Consider the following 17,123-nt stretch of genomic DNA (forward strand, 5'->3'; position numbering starts at 1 on the left):
AATTTCCGATGAGATGCTCGATCATGTACATATGAACACGCCAGCGAGAGAGAGCAACAGGTTGCTACTGCAGTTAGCCTTCCGGCCTGCACTAGAAACATGAAAGTTACACATGGACCCATTAAGAGAGTACCGTAAATTCCGGACTATAAACCGCTACTTTTTTCTCACACTTCGAGCACTGCGGCTTCTACTCCGGTGCGGCTAATGCATGGATTTTTTATGGGGGACAATGAGCTTCTGCCGCAAAAACATTTGACTTCGTCACGTCGGATCTTAATATCAGTCATTTTGCGCTTCATGCACGCACCCTCATGATGGAAAACACACGGAGAAATACATATGATGCAGCTTTCAAGTTAAAGGCGATCGACCTGGCTGTCAAAGAAGCTAACAGAGCTGCTGCACGTTAAGATGACACTGACAGCGACAACAGAGACTGAGGAAGTGAGTAATGAAGTCATTCTGAGGCAGTGAATGGATGGACTTTTTCTTGTGAAATATATTACGGTCATCTTTTTCATCAGCCGTGTTACAGACACCGTCGGCTAGGCTTCGTATTGTAACGGTTCATGTTGTAAAGTCAGTAGTTGATAATGTGTTCAGAATTCCGATTATGTGGAGAGTCAGTGAATGCACCAGCGCGAACGTGTTGAGTGGCTGTATGAGAGAACGCTGGGGGAGAGAGTTGGATTGTTACGGCAAGTTATGTGTTGCTCTCTGCTGTAAACGGCGTGGTCACGGCCGACAGTGATCGGGTTATTAAAAGTTATTATTTGAACGCTCTCGTCGTCCTTTAACGTCCGTACGGACGCTACAGTATTTGCGGATGTTACCGGTAGCCTAGGTCTGTGTAAATAGCTCTTGTTATAGCGTGGACACCTGCGGCTTATAATCAAGTGCGGCTTATATATACTCAACAAAAATATAAACGCAACACTTTTGTTTTTGCTCCCATTTGTCATGAGATGGACTCAAAGATCTAAAATTCATTCCAGATACACAATATTACCATTTCTCTCAAACATTGTTCATAAATCTGTCTAAATGTGTGATAGTGAGCACTTTTGCTTTGCTGAGACAATCCATCCCACCTCACAGGTGTGCCACATCAAGATGCTCATCAGACACCATGATTAGTGCATAGGTGTACCTTAGACTGTCCACAATAAAAGGCCACTCTGAAATGTGCAGTTTTGTCTCACAGCAAAATGCCACAGATGGCGCAAGCATTGAGGGAGCGTGCAATTGGCATGCTGACAGCAGGAATGTCAACCAGATCTGTTGCTCGGGCATTGAATGTTCATTTCTCCACCATAAGCCGTCTCCAAAGGCGTTTCAGAGAATATGGCAGTACATCCAACCGGCCTCACAACCGCAGACCACGTGTAACCACACCAGCCCAGGACCTCCACATCCAGCAGGTTCACCTCCAAGATCGTCTGAGACCAGCTACTCAGACAGCTGCTGAAACAATTGGTTTGCATAACCAAAGAATTTCTGCACAAACTGTCAGAAACCGTCTCAGGGAAGCTCAACTGCATGCTCGTCGTCCTCATCGGGGTCTTAACCTGACTCCAGATCGTCGCCGTAACAGACTTGAGTGGGCAAATGCTCACATTCGATGGCGTCTGGCACGTTGGAGAGGTGTTCTCTTCACGGATGAATCTCGGTTTACATTGTTCAGGGCAGATGGCAGACAGCGTGTGTGGCGTCGTGTGGGTGAGCGCTTTGCTGATGTCAATGTTGTGGATCGAGTGGCCCATGGTGGTGGTGGGGTTATGGTATGGGCAGGCATCTGTTATGGACGAAGAACACAGGTGCATTTTATTGATGGCATTTTGAATGCACAGAGATACCGTGATGAGATCCTGAGGCCCATTGTTGTGCCATACATCCATGAACATCACCTCATGTTTCAGCAAGATAATGCACGGCCCCATGTTGCAAGGATCTGTACACAATTCTTGGAAGCTGAAAATGTCCCAGTTCTTGCATGGCCAGCATACTCACCGGACATGTCACCCATTGAGCATGTTTGGGATGTGCTTGACCGGCGTATACGACAGCGCGTACCAGTTCCCACTAATATCCAGCAACTTCGCACAGCCATTGAAGAGGAGTGGACCAACATTCCACAGGCCACAATTGACAATCTGATAAACTCTATGCGAAGAAGATGTGTTGCACTGCATGAGGCAAATGGTGGTCACACCAGATACTGACTGGTTCTGAGTCCCCAGACCCTCAATAAAGCAAAAACTGCACATTTCAGGGTGGCCTTTTATTGTGGACAGTCTAAGGTACACCTATGCACTAATCATGGTGTCTGATGAGCATCTTGATGTGGCACACCTGTGAGGTGGGATGGATTGTCTCAGCAAAGCAAAAGTGCTCACTATCACACATTTAGACAGATTTATGAACAATGTTTGAGAGAAATGGTAATATTGTGTATCTGGAATGAATTTTAGATCTTTGAGTCCATCTCATGACAAATGGGAGCAAAAACAAAAGTGTTGCGTTTATATTTTTGTTGAGTGTATGTACAAATACATTTATTTACTTATTTTTAGCCGCTGCGGCTTATATCCAGGTGCGCTCAATAGTACGGAATTTACGGTAATATGCTTTGTATTTGTATAGAACCTTTTTATACAGGTATGCAGCTCAAAGTGCTTTCCAGTAAAACAAGACATAAAATTAGCATAAAACATAAAAACATCAAAAACATCAAAATGAAAGCATAAAAATAGGATAAATTACATAAAACTGCAGTGACCATCATAAAACCAAATTTAAAAAAGGCATAAAAATCAACATCAGTGTCACCTTCAGCTGATCACTAGGTTAAAGGGGTTGTTATAGTCTCCAGTACAGTACAAACATTTAAAATGATTAGATGTGTTTTTTTACAAACACGCGATTAAAAATGTGATGAATTACAATTAACTTTTGAAATGTAAGCATCATGATGAAAATATGTTTTCATTATCATTTCAAAGCCTTAATTTTTTTCTGAGAGTAACACGAGTAACCTTGAACCGAGCTAAACCTGTGAGAGATGATGAAATCTCTTGGCCGAGTGACAAACCATCCTCAAGACCCAACAGCAACCTTTAGCTTGTGTGCTGTTTGAATGTTTCATCGATCAGCACCACTGAGGATCTGCAGAGGGAGCATGTGAGGTTGCCCAGTGAGAGAAAGAGAAAGACGAGTTTTTCGGAGCGAGATGCCTGCTACTGATGTGAATCATGCAAAATTTATGGAAGCAATAAAACTGTTCAGCGTGAGGTGCCGATGGCGGAGGAGCATGATGCTGAAGCAGTGGGTAGCAAAAGATAACAAGCACAAGAAGAAATAATACAAGCTGGAGTCTTGCCTGGAAGACAACTCAGAGGGAACAGAGCGCACAGTAGTCTGCCTGCTGCTGGTGATGGCTCACTAAACCTGAGAAGTAGCCAGAAGACGGGACAGGGTGGTTGTAAATGTGGGCTAGAACACTGAGTTTATTAGAAGTTATTAATCACAACATGCAGACTAAATAAATGTGAGTTAAAATCATGACATGTTAGCTCCTCCTCTTAACACTGAATAAAAATCCGTTTTCAAACAGCTTAATAATGACATTTCTTCATGAAATGAATAAGCAACTTTGTTTTTTATCTCAACTGTTAGCAAATGTTTTCACAGTTGTCTGGCTGTCAATCATTTCAGTTGCAAACTGGATTTTTAAATTCTAAAATCAAGCTGTAAAAGCCCACTTCTAAGAAAGGGCGCTTTAACACATCGACAAAGACGCTTGACTCCACTGTGACACTCTTCTGATCTGCAGCGCCGCTGTTTAACGTGCCATTAAGCAAACCACAAACCCCTCAACTCCTCAGCGACACATCTGTGGTTGTGTGGCCTTAACTTGAGGATGTTTCTTTTTGCAGGGTAAGCCAATGCACAACTCTGTCCCTGATTAACGTAAAAAACAAAAGTTCCTCTCTAAACGTTAAAACTCAAATCCCACATGTTGTCTGCTGCAGCTCTGAAGGATGGTGGCTTGCTTTTGATTGTGTACGTGTGCAGCACAAGGTGAGCAGTACAGTCAGAGAAAAGAGACAAGAATGCCCTGCGCACACACACACACACACACACACACACACACACACACACACACACATCCAGATTTGACAAGGTTAGTTAATCATCAGTCACAGGGACAAGGGGACAGACACACTCCCTCTCCTCTGTCTGTCCTCCATCTCCTCCTCTTTTCATCCCTCCATCCCCTTTTCTGTTTTTCATCGTCTTTCTCTTCAAGGGCGACTCTCTTTTTCCATCCATATTAACCTTGTGCATCTCACCACACGCTTTCATCTCTTTTTTTCTTTAAATGTGCTTGTCTACGTCTCCCCCACCACCACCCCCTCCTCCTCATTACCCCATGAACCGAGGCCTTCCCCCTCCCTCCCTGTCTCTCCATCATTCGGTTCTCTAATCGGCCACACATCACTGCCTCCCTACAGTTTAGCTCAAGGTAAATCTAGTGTGCCTCCTAACAAAGAGAGATGGAGGGGGTTGGAGGATGTATGGATTGATGGACAGGTGAACAGTGGGGAAGAAATAAGAGCGTTACAAGTTATTGTGAATCGTAAGAGGGAAGGGCAGAGGAAGAGAGAATGTAAAACAGGTAATGTGATCTGTGTAAGGGGCCAGAGAGAATACAAGAACAGAGAAGAGGAAAGCAAATGAAGAAGAAAAATAAAATAAAAAAAGGGAAGTTAATGAAATAACAAAATAGGGGGGAGGAGATGAAACACAAGAGAGGAAGTGACAGCAAGGTATGTGAAAGAGAGGATAATAAAGAAGATAAAGGAGGGAATAAGGGAAGTAAGGAAAGTGAAACAGAACAAGAGGAAGTGAGAGCTAAGAAAAGGATAAGAAGAGGGAAGCAGCAATTACAAGAGGAGGAGAAAGTAAATGAAAATAATTGGATGACATGGAAAGGAAGGAAAATTAGAATAGAAGAATAGAAATGAAGCGAGAAAAGAGCAAACAAGACAAGAAAGAAACAGGAAAGAAAGTGAGGAATGTAAAGAAAGAAAGAAAATTAGACAAAAAACAAGAGGAAAGAAGAGAAGAGAAGAGATGGCAGCTAAAGGAGAGAAGAGAAAATAAAGACTGTAAGTGTGTAATCTGGAAAAAAAGGAGAAGAAACAAATAAAGGAGAGAGAAGGAAAGTGGAAAAAGAAAAAAAAAACAAGTTGATATGTTTAAGAAAAGGATGCATGTCAAGGGTGTCAAGAATTGAAGGTGTTTGCAGGGTGACCAGGAGATTCTTACGAGGGTATCAGAACGTGCCACTGAGAGAAAGGGGAAGGAATGAATCTTTTAAAGGAAAAATATTGCATTTAAAGCCAAAGTAGAAATGACAGAGTATCAGAGTCTGTCCACTTGTATTGGGGGCGAATGAGGCGCGAGCATCCATCACTGTGCTGCGCTCGCAGCCGCCAGGGACAGAGACACCAGTCAGCTCAGGAAATAAGAAAATGATTAAGAGCGATTTAATGTCACGCTGCCGCCAAGCCAAAATGCACATCTGTCACAGACTGATGTTTACTGCCCCTCCCCTCTCACTCCCCCCCCACCCCCACCCTTCGCTCACTCACAGTCCAGCAGTCACTCATTCATTTATTACACTCTCCCATCTAGGCTCACATATTGCACCTTTCCAAAGCCAGCCCCCAGAGACGCCCCATCGCCTGTATCTTCTGTCTTCTATCATCCCACTCACACACATTATCTGTTGTTAACAACTCTGACTGTGGGAATGGTCCTGATTATTTCCATATGAAGCAAAACAAAGCATGGGAAAGTGCTGACAGTTGGATCCCTACATGAAAAACATGGTGCACATAAGGCCCATAGCATCCATTGTTTCCTGAGTGGAACCTCTTTAATATTCTCTAGAAAACAACAAGAAATGGAAGCAGGACCTCGACGAGGCTGCTGCTGCTGCTGTTTCCCTACATGTGGGCAAACCACAATCCTGTGAGAACTACACGTGTACTGTTTCTTTTCAATGTTCAACAGAAGCCGAAGTTTAAAATCACAGCTTTTAAATACTGCCCCCATCAGTTTGTTTGTCCCCATTACAGTTGTAGACATTTGATGGCAGTCCTTTTTTTCAACAGCCTGACGATTTCTATAAATTTAGAAACCATTTTCAAAACCTTTCTACACTTTAAAACTCTAAAAATACACAGGATATAAATGTTAAAAATCTCCAGGACATCAATCATGAATTAATTATACATTTTGCAGCTTGTTTGGCCTGCAGGGTGTATTTTCACCTGTGACTACTTGTCTGTCCGCTTAATTGCTGCCATGTCATTTCTATTTGTAGCTTTCAGCAATGTTTGAATTTGTTTCGATTTTCTTGGGAGCCTTTTATAAAAATCTGGTCAGGTACAACAGATGAAAATTAGCCTTTTGGCTAACTCTAATGTATATATACAGATGTGTTTTTTGGCTTTTTTGGAAAATAATGTTTTAAAAAAATTGTTTTGTTGTCATCAAAGAAATAAATCACAAACCACTTAGCACAGGACACACAAAATGTTCACCCTTCCTCCCCCCCTTTGCACTCACCATTACAATTCCCTCCGTTGATGGGGTCGCCATAATAACCTGGCATGCAATTCTGGCAGTGTGTCCCCGCAGTTAGGTTCCCACAGTGCTCACACACGCTGCTGTTCACACACCTGCTGTGACCGTTGCACTGACACGCTGGGAGAAATTAAACACAAGCACAAAGTCAAATTTATACTCAGATGTGAAATTAAAAGGACTGCAAAAAACACACTGAAATTATCGCAGAGAAAAAGTGGTGGTTACAAGATGGGTGTATAAGTTTCACTCACCGGGACACTGGATAAAGGCCCAGTTGTAGCCTCTATCAGACAAGCAGAGACTCTGATCCAGCACCATGTCCCTGTCTCGCAGTCGTTCCCGGACTCGGGGCCCGGCCCTCGCACCAGCAGGCTTCATGGGGCCTCGGTAGGATCCCTCCATGCAGACGCCCCTGCCAGTGTTGCTAGGATCGCCACACCAGCCACACTCAGCCCTATCCAAACAGTCTGCACATGTCCTCAGACCGGAACAGTTCTGGGCTGGAGAAGAGATGTGAAAAATGTTGAAAGGGCGAGGGAATAAGAGAGAAAAAGTCAAAAAAAAAAATGTGTGTAGTGGAAAGACCTTTTATCGTAACGTCAGTCCTTAAAGCAGAAGAGCAAAACCTTTCTGCAAAATTTTCAGACACTAACAATTGTTGAAAAATAAATGTTTTCTGGTCACCTGATCTGCCTTGTTGGTGTTGTTTATTTAGTTTTGGAAGGTAAGGTTTAATAAAGAAACTGCTTGACTAAAGTTAACATTGGATTACAGTCATGGTTGAAAGAAACCAAACGTGATTTAGCAGGAAATGTGAATCCAATTGCAACTGAAGTAGAATTGATCACTCAATTGCACTCATAGGTTAATTAACAATTATATTTAGGTGGGGAGCCTCATTAAACAAATGAAGCCAGAACCTAGAAGACAAGATTTCCTGGCATTGATTCTTAGATTATTAGAGGTGTTTGGATCCTTCTAGAATTAGATTACATTACCAAGTGTCAATCTTCTTTCTACAAACAAATGTTGATTGGTGTTTTGTTGGTCCTATTTGCGACAGCCACTATCATAAGCAGCTAATGTCAGAATCCCTTCGTTTAGAAAGGACGATGCGCTATGACATGGCAAAAACTAGCATCAATAACCCAAAAGTGTAAACCCTGTTCATAACATGGAGTTAGGGTGGGGCATAACCAATGACCAATTCATCTCATATGAGATGGCGAATATGAAGTCTTTTTCAACAGGAAGCTAGTGTTTTCATTTTGATTTCGATGTGTGAACCGTCAGTTCTCAAGCTAACTTAAAAAGTTCAACACAAGTATGTGTTTCTATCAATCTGTGTGTAGTGAAAAACTACTAGGATTGTTTTTAGAAGTAACCCGTATAATGCAATTTATGTATGAGTGTAAATCCACTGATATAGAGAGAACAGGCCAACAAGCTCCTCGGGACTGTGACTGCATTGAAAACGTTTAAATGTTCATATAATGTCAGCTAGCAGCCGCCATCTTTTTATTCTCTACTGAAACAACAAATATTTCGTTAAGGTGCATGAGAGCGACCTTCTGGATTGAAGTGAGAATCGGAACTGTTTACCTGAAATAGTTTTTTGCTACATCATAACATTTAAGTGGAAGCAAAAACCTCACCAGGTCAATAGAATAAAATGATTTTTACCACTGCAGAAAACGTGTCTAGGTCGGGAGTCCTTCACGTCCTTGCCAATTAGATATTTCAAAATCCATGCATTAGGCTGAATGAAACGCAGCAAATGTGACTTCAATCTTTACAGATCATCATTGAGAACATAAAAAAACCCATCGTATTGTATCACATCAGCTGTGGTAGATGTAACTACATGAAAAATGACCTTAAATGAACTGGTCAGACCTAATACTGGTGCATCTTACGCACAATCTAAACAGAAGCTTTGGGATGTTTGGGACGCTCTCGATAAAATAAAAGCACCTTTCTGTCGCTCAGACTGCACTACAGTTTTAATGCAAACTGCTTCAGACAGAGCATGAACTAAATCAAACGCCTCCAGTGATATAATCTCACTCCTCTTGTAGACTTTCAGTCTCGTTTTTCTGACCCACAACATTTAGAAAGAAATTGGCTTTTAGTTTTTCAACACCATTCCTCATGTACAGAATCACATTTGTATTCATAAAGTGGATGTGACATTCAAAAACACTTTACTCGTGGAAATTAAAAAATGACACTTTTTTATGGTATGGCATTCAATAGTTGAAAAAGGGAAAACAACAATCTCAATATTGTTTTGCTGAATGTGGAAGAACGTAAGCAATAAGTGACAAGAAAAAAGAAGGTTTTAGTTTTATATATAGTATATATATATATATATATATATATGTATATTATCTTTTTTTCTTGGAGATGGCAACCTTCCAAAGCTAACGTTACTGCTTTCTTTTGAACCTTTCTTTTGCTCTCAATGACTTCTCAACAAAGCGAAGGTGGAAACACAACCGACAGAGAGCGAGAGGAAGGAAGACTCTGTGGTTCTCCTGGCGTGTACACAAGAAACCCAAAAGGTTGAGAGAAGTTATACGAGGTGTTGTTTCTTTTAGCCTAGGCGAGGTTGATTCAAATGCAGCGTCAAGTTTAAAATTTGCATCTTCACCAGAAGTTGTTTCCTTTTGAACACAAGACATTTCCATACACCACAGATGTTCTGGCTGAACGTGTGTCTCTTTGTGTGTCCCTGCTCGCTCGGAATACTCCCGTCGCCCTCTGTATGTGTGTTTGCAACCTCCCCATGTTGCATTATTCAACTCTAGCAATGCCGATTCATTTGTTCCCTCACCGTCTTTATAATTACAAACTTCTGCTCTCCATTTCTCAGATTCCCTCTTAATCTTCTCCCTGCCTCGTTTTTATCCTGCTGCTTTTCCCCACAGTTCCTATTCACTGAGCCATCTCCTCTTCTTCTGCTTATTCAGGACTGCTTTCTTCACCTCTCTTTCCTCTTGTTCCTTCATCATCTCAGTGTAATTTGATCCTTTTCTGGATTACTATATGACACTTAAGGTTCAATGAAATCATACAAGATGGAGCTGTTGGGCTTTTTATTTAACTTGTCATTCCTCTCTCTCTAACTGTGCTCTTCTTTCATTTCTTTTTTTTTTTTACTTTTACCTCTTCTTCTATTTGTCATTTTTGTCTCCCCTTCTCTAGTATAATCAATAGTTCAAAGTAAGGCAGTTGAACAGAATATCCAAAATGCAGCACACAGTAGGGTGTCATCGGCTAGGAAAGCAAATATTTGCATACCCAAGAGCTGACTTTAATATCCAATAAATATACCCAGCCTGCTTACCATTTAAAAGGAAGACTCATATTGAAAGAGCCTGGTAGCTTTCAGTAAATCAAATACAACACATATCCAGATAAAATGAAAACTATTGCTTCTGTTGGATTAAAAAGGGTCCAATTTTTACTCATGGCCAAATGGTAGCCATTTCTGTGTCTCTTCAGGACATTTTACTCTCAATATGATGAAACTGTGAGCTCCTCTTTTGCCATGCCGCACATATGATTGTGGTGAGTCCATACAATGCAGGGCTTTAAAAGTTTGAGATTTATTTTGAAATGTTGAAAACTGTTATTATAGTCACACGTTTTTACAAAACAATATTTTTGTATACTAACAAGGTGAGAACGACATCGTGGATGCAGTTTGATATATCAACATATTTAAGCTACATACGGAGCCTGGTTATATACATGACTCCTGAAACACAACTCGTTTCACTTTGAACCTAACAGGTTTTTGTTCCTAGATGCCTTAGATCAAGACAAACATATCACCGTCAGTCTTGCACTTATTTACTTAGCTAGCTTCAATAAGAAAATATTTTTAATGTTCCGCAAATTTGATTCAGTCATTACTGATTGTTCCATGAACCAGAAAAATCCAGTGTATGCACTCTACCTCATCTGCACAGACAATGAAATTCTTTTTTCTGTTTCAAAATGGAGTCAGGAATGAGAGAATGAGAGATGTTTTTTTTACAAACATCTGATTGCTAAATCTGTAGGGCAGGTAGAAAATGTCGTCATCTTTAATCCCCCCCTTCTTGTCCATTTGAAGTCCAGTAATATTGTACATAGTGATTGAGTGACCTTTTTTTTAAATGCAGGAGATGCTTTTTGTTACAGTTTCTATGAAACAGATTAAGTGCAGTTAAAAATGTCTCTGAAATTGAATGCAGATTTTGGGTTGTCAGGTTGCTCGTCCACTATGACAAGGCTGATGACCAGGAGCAGCAGGAGGAAGTCTTGTAAATTTGTTGGGATACAGGATGCTCCAAAATATCAACTCTCGCCTCCAGAGATTCAATTCTTGTCAGAATGTTTTCAAAGATTCCAGAGATTTTGAATCTCATGATTTTACACCTGGAGACAAATCTCACATCATTATCCAAACTAACTAGTAGCTGAACTTAATTTGTGGACTTACAGTAAATGTCATTAAACTCGGGAGAATAGATTTAGTCAGATACCACCAAGGCTCTATTTTACAAACAACATGCAAAGTACACTAAAGGTCACATTTCTAAAAGACAGTCAGTTGCGATTGCTAATTAACTTTTGTGAAAAACATTGCTTCAATTGTGTGAAACGATCGTGAACAGCACAGTGAGAAACTGACGGCACTCAAACCTGAGAGAGAACTACGCGCTCGCTGTCAAATCTTAAAAAGTGTTCCGATGCAGAGTTAATCTCTACACACAGACCGTCAGTCAGTCTGAACACGCATCGCAAGGTGCATCTGCAGCTCCTGACTGCGATTCATCTGTGCAACGTGTCAAAATCAGACAGCAAACAGATCAAATATTTCAGGCATCAGCGTGCACGCCATCGTCATGATGAAACGAACACCCTGAGGACACGAACGGCAAGAGTAAAAGTGGATCACCCAGGAAAAAAAAAACCTTTTAGGTGTTAACTTACATAATTATGTGTCGATAATATAAATTACCTGCTTTGTTTTTTGCGCTTCAGCTGTTTCTATTCTTAATAGCATTTCTAATTATCTTGCTTCACCCATGTTCCACATGGACACAATAAAGGATTTTTTCTCTTGTAGTTGTGTAGAGTTTGGATGGAAGGAAGGAGAAGAAAGAAAACGTGTGTAACGTTTCAGTGAGTGCCTGCAGGGTTTACGAGCTTTACTTTTAGTTAACAGCAGCAAAGATTTAGCTGCAACATTGTGCTATTACACGGCATTAGCTCCAGGCTATTTCTTGAGTCAATGTCTGTATAGATGTTGCGTGTATTTCCCATGAGGGGGGGAACATGCTCTGATTAAAAATGAAACATGAGATGGAATGATGGCGAGAAGATGAGACAGCTGACAATCCCTTTATTTCCCTCTGTGCAGATAGTGGTGATGATGCTGTCAGAAAGTACTGGAACCTGGAAAGCCCAGTGTTAGTTTGGGTCCAGTTATGAGATTTGCTTGCAAAAAAAAAGGACCAACACCATCTGAAGCATTTAAAGTAAGACATGTATCCTTAGGTGTGGTTAAAATATGTGACATAACCAGCTTGACCAGCAGAGTATCTATAATTACCATGTTGTGGTTCCTTTGTTGTGGATTTTTTAAAATGTAATAGTAGTAAATATCGCTGTCATGTTTACATATGTGACCTTCAGAAAGCGAGGTTGCTAACTTTGTAATGGTAACTTGGTAATAGCATTGTCATGTCGACTGCTTAACTGTCCACAAGGGTTTCAATAAAGTTCAGTGATCATCTTAAATATGAAAAATACTTAAAGACGTTTAAATAAAGTCATTTCGTAAAGTTTTTAATGATGACAGAGCACCATTTCTGTAGGGTTTCTGTCATGTCAAGAAGAATACATAGAGTTGTGGTAAGTGGGTCAAACCCAAGAGGACAAGTGTTTGCAACTCAGCCGGTGCCACCAAACATCAGTTGGTAAAAACTTTGTGTTGCTGCCGTCACTCGGAGACTTAGAGAGCCTTAATGCCTTTAAAGTTCTGTCAGCAACAAACATCTCTCTATCGCTGACTGACTTACTTTATGTGGTATGAGAGAAAACAAGCACATGTTGCTCCTCCACTTTCAAAACCCTTCCAAAAATATACTGCTCTATTGAAATCTGGATATTAGACTTCTTCATTGACAGAATAAACCAAGAGGATTCCTATAAACAACACATGACACATTTGGAAGAACTTATTTCTGTTTTACGAATGAAAAGAATAGCTTGACTTTGGGGAATGTTCATCTTATCTAAAATCCTCAAAGTACAATCGCTTCTGTGCCACATTCTGTTCATCAGCACAGGTTTGACATTTGGAGTCCCTGGATAGCACGTATCGTCTGGCTTCATCCGCTGTAATCCATTTGCTCCTAAACAACTTGACAGTTAGCATTGCTGGAGCCAGTAGCACAGCTATACATAATACATCAAGTGTGTGAGCCATAAGCTGCCTTCTCCTTCGCTCTCCTCGACTCATGTGAAGATAGAAGACAGCAGACAGATTTTATGTGGGATGGACAGAAAAAAAAACATGCATCGGGAAGAATGCCCCATGAGAAAATAAGCCTATTTCTCTGCAGCAAAAACAATATTAGCTGCAACATAGCATCTGGACAGGCTTGTGTGTGTGTGTGTGTGTGTGTGTGTGTGTGTGTGTGTGTGTGTGTGTGTGTGTGTGTGTGTGTGTGTGTGTGTGTACTTGTGTGTACTTTAACAATACAACACATGCCATTTATTGTTTTTGTGATGCTACAAGATGTTGGTTTGGTTTTAAGTGGTTTGAAGAAAGAATGAATGTCATGCGTTTAGGGTCATTTACTAGTTACAGTTTAGAGACTGTATGATAGAAACAACAGTGTTAAACCCCACCCCCCTCATTTAAAAGCAGAGTATGTACAGTATGTATTTAGTGTGGCGGGGAATTATGGGAGTTCTCTTTGCTACTTCACTCCCCAACCCTGATGAAAAGGATGACGTTAGTGAAGACGAATGGGCAAAAAGGATCTGAGGAAGAGAATATCTTTAATGATGATGTTTCCAAGTTTAATTTAAACAACGTTTTTATCATGCAGCCTTTCCTATTGAACAAATCAGGGATTCTTATGACAAAAACGGCAAACAATTGAATAATTTTAAAATAGAAAAAAAAATCATCTTTGGTTAAGGCTGAAGTTGTTGAAAAGATTTGATGCGGATAACGTGAACAAAAAAAAAGTTTAAAAAAAATGACATTTTTACAAGAGGGACTCGTTTATGGCCTTAGGGACTTTTGTGTAAGTCATTTTTAAAGATGACTCAAGGGTTAAAAAAGGGTCTGATATCTGAACACTGGGGCAACACAAACAAGAGTTTGTGTGGAGAAGTGTGCAGTTCGCTTCCAGCCGAGGTGAAAAATGGGAATAATAGACAAAGCCTGCAGCCAACTTTATCTGATAAAGAAGTGGCCCAGTTGGAATTGGACCCTCAGTCAAGCAATCGTTTGTGTGTGTGTGTGTTTTTAAAATCTGCTACCACAGACAAGGTCATGAATCGTTCAGCTGTAGTCCATAGGCTCCAAGAGCCAGAAGGATCCATAAACAAAAGAAGTGAAGCAGAAAGTAAAGCATGGGCTGTTAATGGGCAAACAAAGCTGCCTCAGAATTTGAAAAGTAAAAATGTTTTTATTTATGTGGCGTATTTGAGCTGCGAGAATTTAAAATAAAAAAGGAGTAGCAGAACAAATGCTTCCTACACACCTTCTGCCACCAAACTGAGGTATGAATAATGAAAGAGAAGGACAAGAGGAAAGGAGGACATTATGCAAGAGGAGGAGATCAAAAGAAAGAAGAGGAACAATGTTTGCTTGGATATCTGTCTGCACTCAAACTTATGACACCAGTGAGGAATAACAAACAAACAGGAAAAATAAAATAAATAAAGTCCTCAGAAAATAAAACATTTTGCATCAAATTGACATTTTTCTGTCAAAACACAAGAACTAACAGTAAAAAGTTCTGCATTAAGAAAACATTTTGACAACATGTTTTCTCCCACCAGGAAATGTTGAATTATAGAATGAAATGTCTTCACTGTACCTTCACTCTTTTCTCAGTCAAAACTAAAATAAGAAAATGTCATGTCCTGAACCAGAGGATACATGTGCTGCATGTACTCCAACAGAAGACCATGAAAAAACATAGCACCAAGAGCGTCCTGTACCCTTGGTCTGGTGTTTGGCAGGGAGAGCTGATGAGAATGGGATCAACGGGAGGATATCATGACTATATGTTGGCACAACACACTCCAGTTCCATCAGCAGAGGTGTGAGAAGTGAAGAGTTGAAGTCGAAAACAAATAAAATACGATACATCTAAATTCTTTGTGTGTTTCTCTTTGTTCTTTTCCTGTCTTTTGTTTTTTATGAACAAATATTTTCTTCACCTTTCCGTTTGGTTAGGTTCGATTTTTATTTATTTTTTAATCTCTTTTTTAAAATTAGTTTGAAAAAAAGGTCCTCGGTCCTACACCTGAGAGCACTCTGTCTAATGTCAATCTTACACCCATCCTATCTAGAGAAACCTTGTCGCGCTGTAGCACGTCCACATGTACTCACCACTGCAGTCCTGGGTTTGCCACTCCAGACACTGTCCGTAGGGGAAGGAGATGACATATGCAGAGGAGTCGACACAGCGCTGTGTGCTGCCACACCACATACACTCCATGGCCTGGCTGGTGCAGTTTGCACAGCTGGTGCGCAGAGAGCAGGGTATCTTACAGGGACGAGCACTCTGACTCTGAGGACTCCCTGAGACAGAAGAGAAAAGGAATTGGGTTAATGAGGTTGTAAATAAAGTTGCTGTTTCTCTGGGTGTTGGTGAAAGAATAGGACAACATAAAGTATAGACTGAAAGCAAGTACTGCAAGACAATAACAAAGTAGAAGACGAAGCATCAAACTTGCAGTAATATAATAAAAATAAGTTGCTATTTTATCATTCTTCCTCACCAGCAGGTTTTTCACAGATCAGGCCGTCGGTGGTGGCTGTGCAGGGGTTGGCTTTGAGACCAGATACCTGTGCTCGCTCCAGGTAGGCACAGAAACCAGAATCACTGGGCTCTCCAGGTAACCATTTCAGGCTGGTGTTTGTGAAGGGTGAGGCGTCCTCCCAGCCCCAATATGACACGTTGATCTTCCTCAAGCCCACCCAGGGAGATAACTTCTGCAGGGGCGGGGCAAGGGTAAGAGATAGAGAATAATAAGATACTTTTTAAGGGAAGCACATGACTGCATGTTTTCATTACTGTTCCTGTTTATTTTGATATACCTTTACATCTGTAAATATGATTCAGGATTCTTTTGACTGTTCTTTTTCTTTAAGAAAACAATGCTGAAAAACACAAGCTCATTTTTGAGTTTTTGAATTATTTTATCAACACTTTGGTCCTGAGTTTTAAATTTTTAACTATCTATCTACTATTCATGTGGCCTCCCAGTAACAGGAATTAAAGTTAAATGGAGACGAATGCAGTGGAATTAGCCTTCCTTAGTCTTTTGATAGTTAAAATGTTTTTGTGTTATTTGTAGAAAAACTAATTCAAACAATAAGCCCAAATTGTTTGCAGTTAGATGAACACCTGAGCTGGCACTGGCTCTATAGTAAGGGCGTAGCAGCTTTCTTCACCTTTGTTGTGTGCCACAGTGAGTGGCTGACACAATGTAGTGTTTGACATGAAAGTGGATCGTTAATCAAACCTTCTGTAAATGAATGTTATTGTTGTGAAAGCAGAAACTCTTTTGGTCCGCAGCATAAAATCCTTTGGGAAACATATCGCCTGATTAAAGTCTAATTGACAAAACAGTTTAAATTATTTCATCACCACACAAGTGGCGTTTGTTTAAAAAATGCCAATGTTGATTTTGAAAGACTACTTAGTTTGATTTGACAGAAATCTAAACATGCTCCCACAGCAGTAATTTATTTCATCAAAAAAACATTGGAAAAGACTTAAAATAAAAACCTCTGAAGTGATGCCAAAGAAACCTCAAGGCAATGAACAAAAAACTGCAACTACAGTACATTAACAAGTTATAACAACCATGTTATAGATATCATCTCTTAATAAGTGGTGTGACAAAGGAAAAAAAGATGAAGAATAGTTATCACATTAAATTGACTCTGAGAGACAAAAACCTTTGTATAAGACACAGGGGAACAAAGGAGACCATCATTTAAGCTCCTTAAAAAAATGTTAAAATATGATTCTAAGTCAACTTGGTACCTTTGAGTGTGAGGAAAAACATGTAGATCGAAATATATATGTGATAAGCATTCACATTCTGTCAGGTACTTAGTTTAATAACGAGAAAAATGTGACCATGGAGCTGGCTTTCTTTCTTTGTTTCATGGTGGGTATGAGGTTAATTTTCTCTCATGCTTT

At 40.3% G+C, this 17,123-nt stretch overlaps 1 protein-coding gene across 4 annotated transcripts in view; it reads right to left on the reverse strand.

Annotated features, from left to right (window-relative positions):
* Nucleotides 1-17,123, reverse strand: part of atrnl1a (attractin-like 1a) — a 232,028-nt gene that overhangs the window by 148,537 nt on the left and 66,368 nt on the right. For all 4 annotated transcript variants that reach the window (XM_079362624.1, XM_079362623.1, XM_079362626.1 and 1 more), the window contains 4 exons: nucleotides 15,691-15,904; nucleotides 15,299-15,490; nucleotides 6,915-7,163; nucleotides 6,643-6,780 (listed from right to left, as the gene is read on the reverse strand). In XM_079362624.1, the coding sequence (XP_079218750.1) occupies nucleotides 6,643-6,780; nucleotides 6,915-7,163; nucleotides 15,299-15,490; nucleotides 15,691-15,904 (793 nt within the window). The remainder of the gene's footprint in view (nucleotides 1-6,642; nucleotides 6,781-6,914; nucleotides 7,164-15,298; nucleotides 15,491-15,690; nucleotides 15,905-17,123) is intronic.

This window comes from Symphodus melops (genome assembly GCF_947650265.1).
Source record: "Symphodus melops genome assembly, chromosome: 15".
In the NCBI taxonomy this organism is placed as follows: domain Eukaryota; kingdom Metazoa; phylum Chordata; class Actinopteri; order Labriformes; family Labridae; genus Symphodus; species Symphodus melops.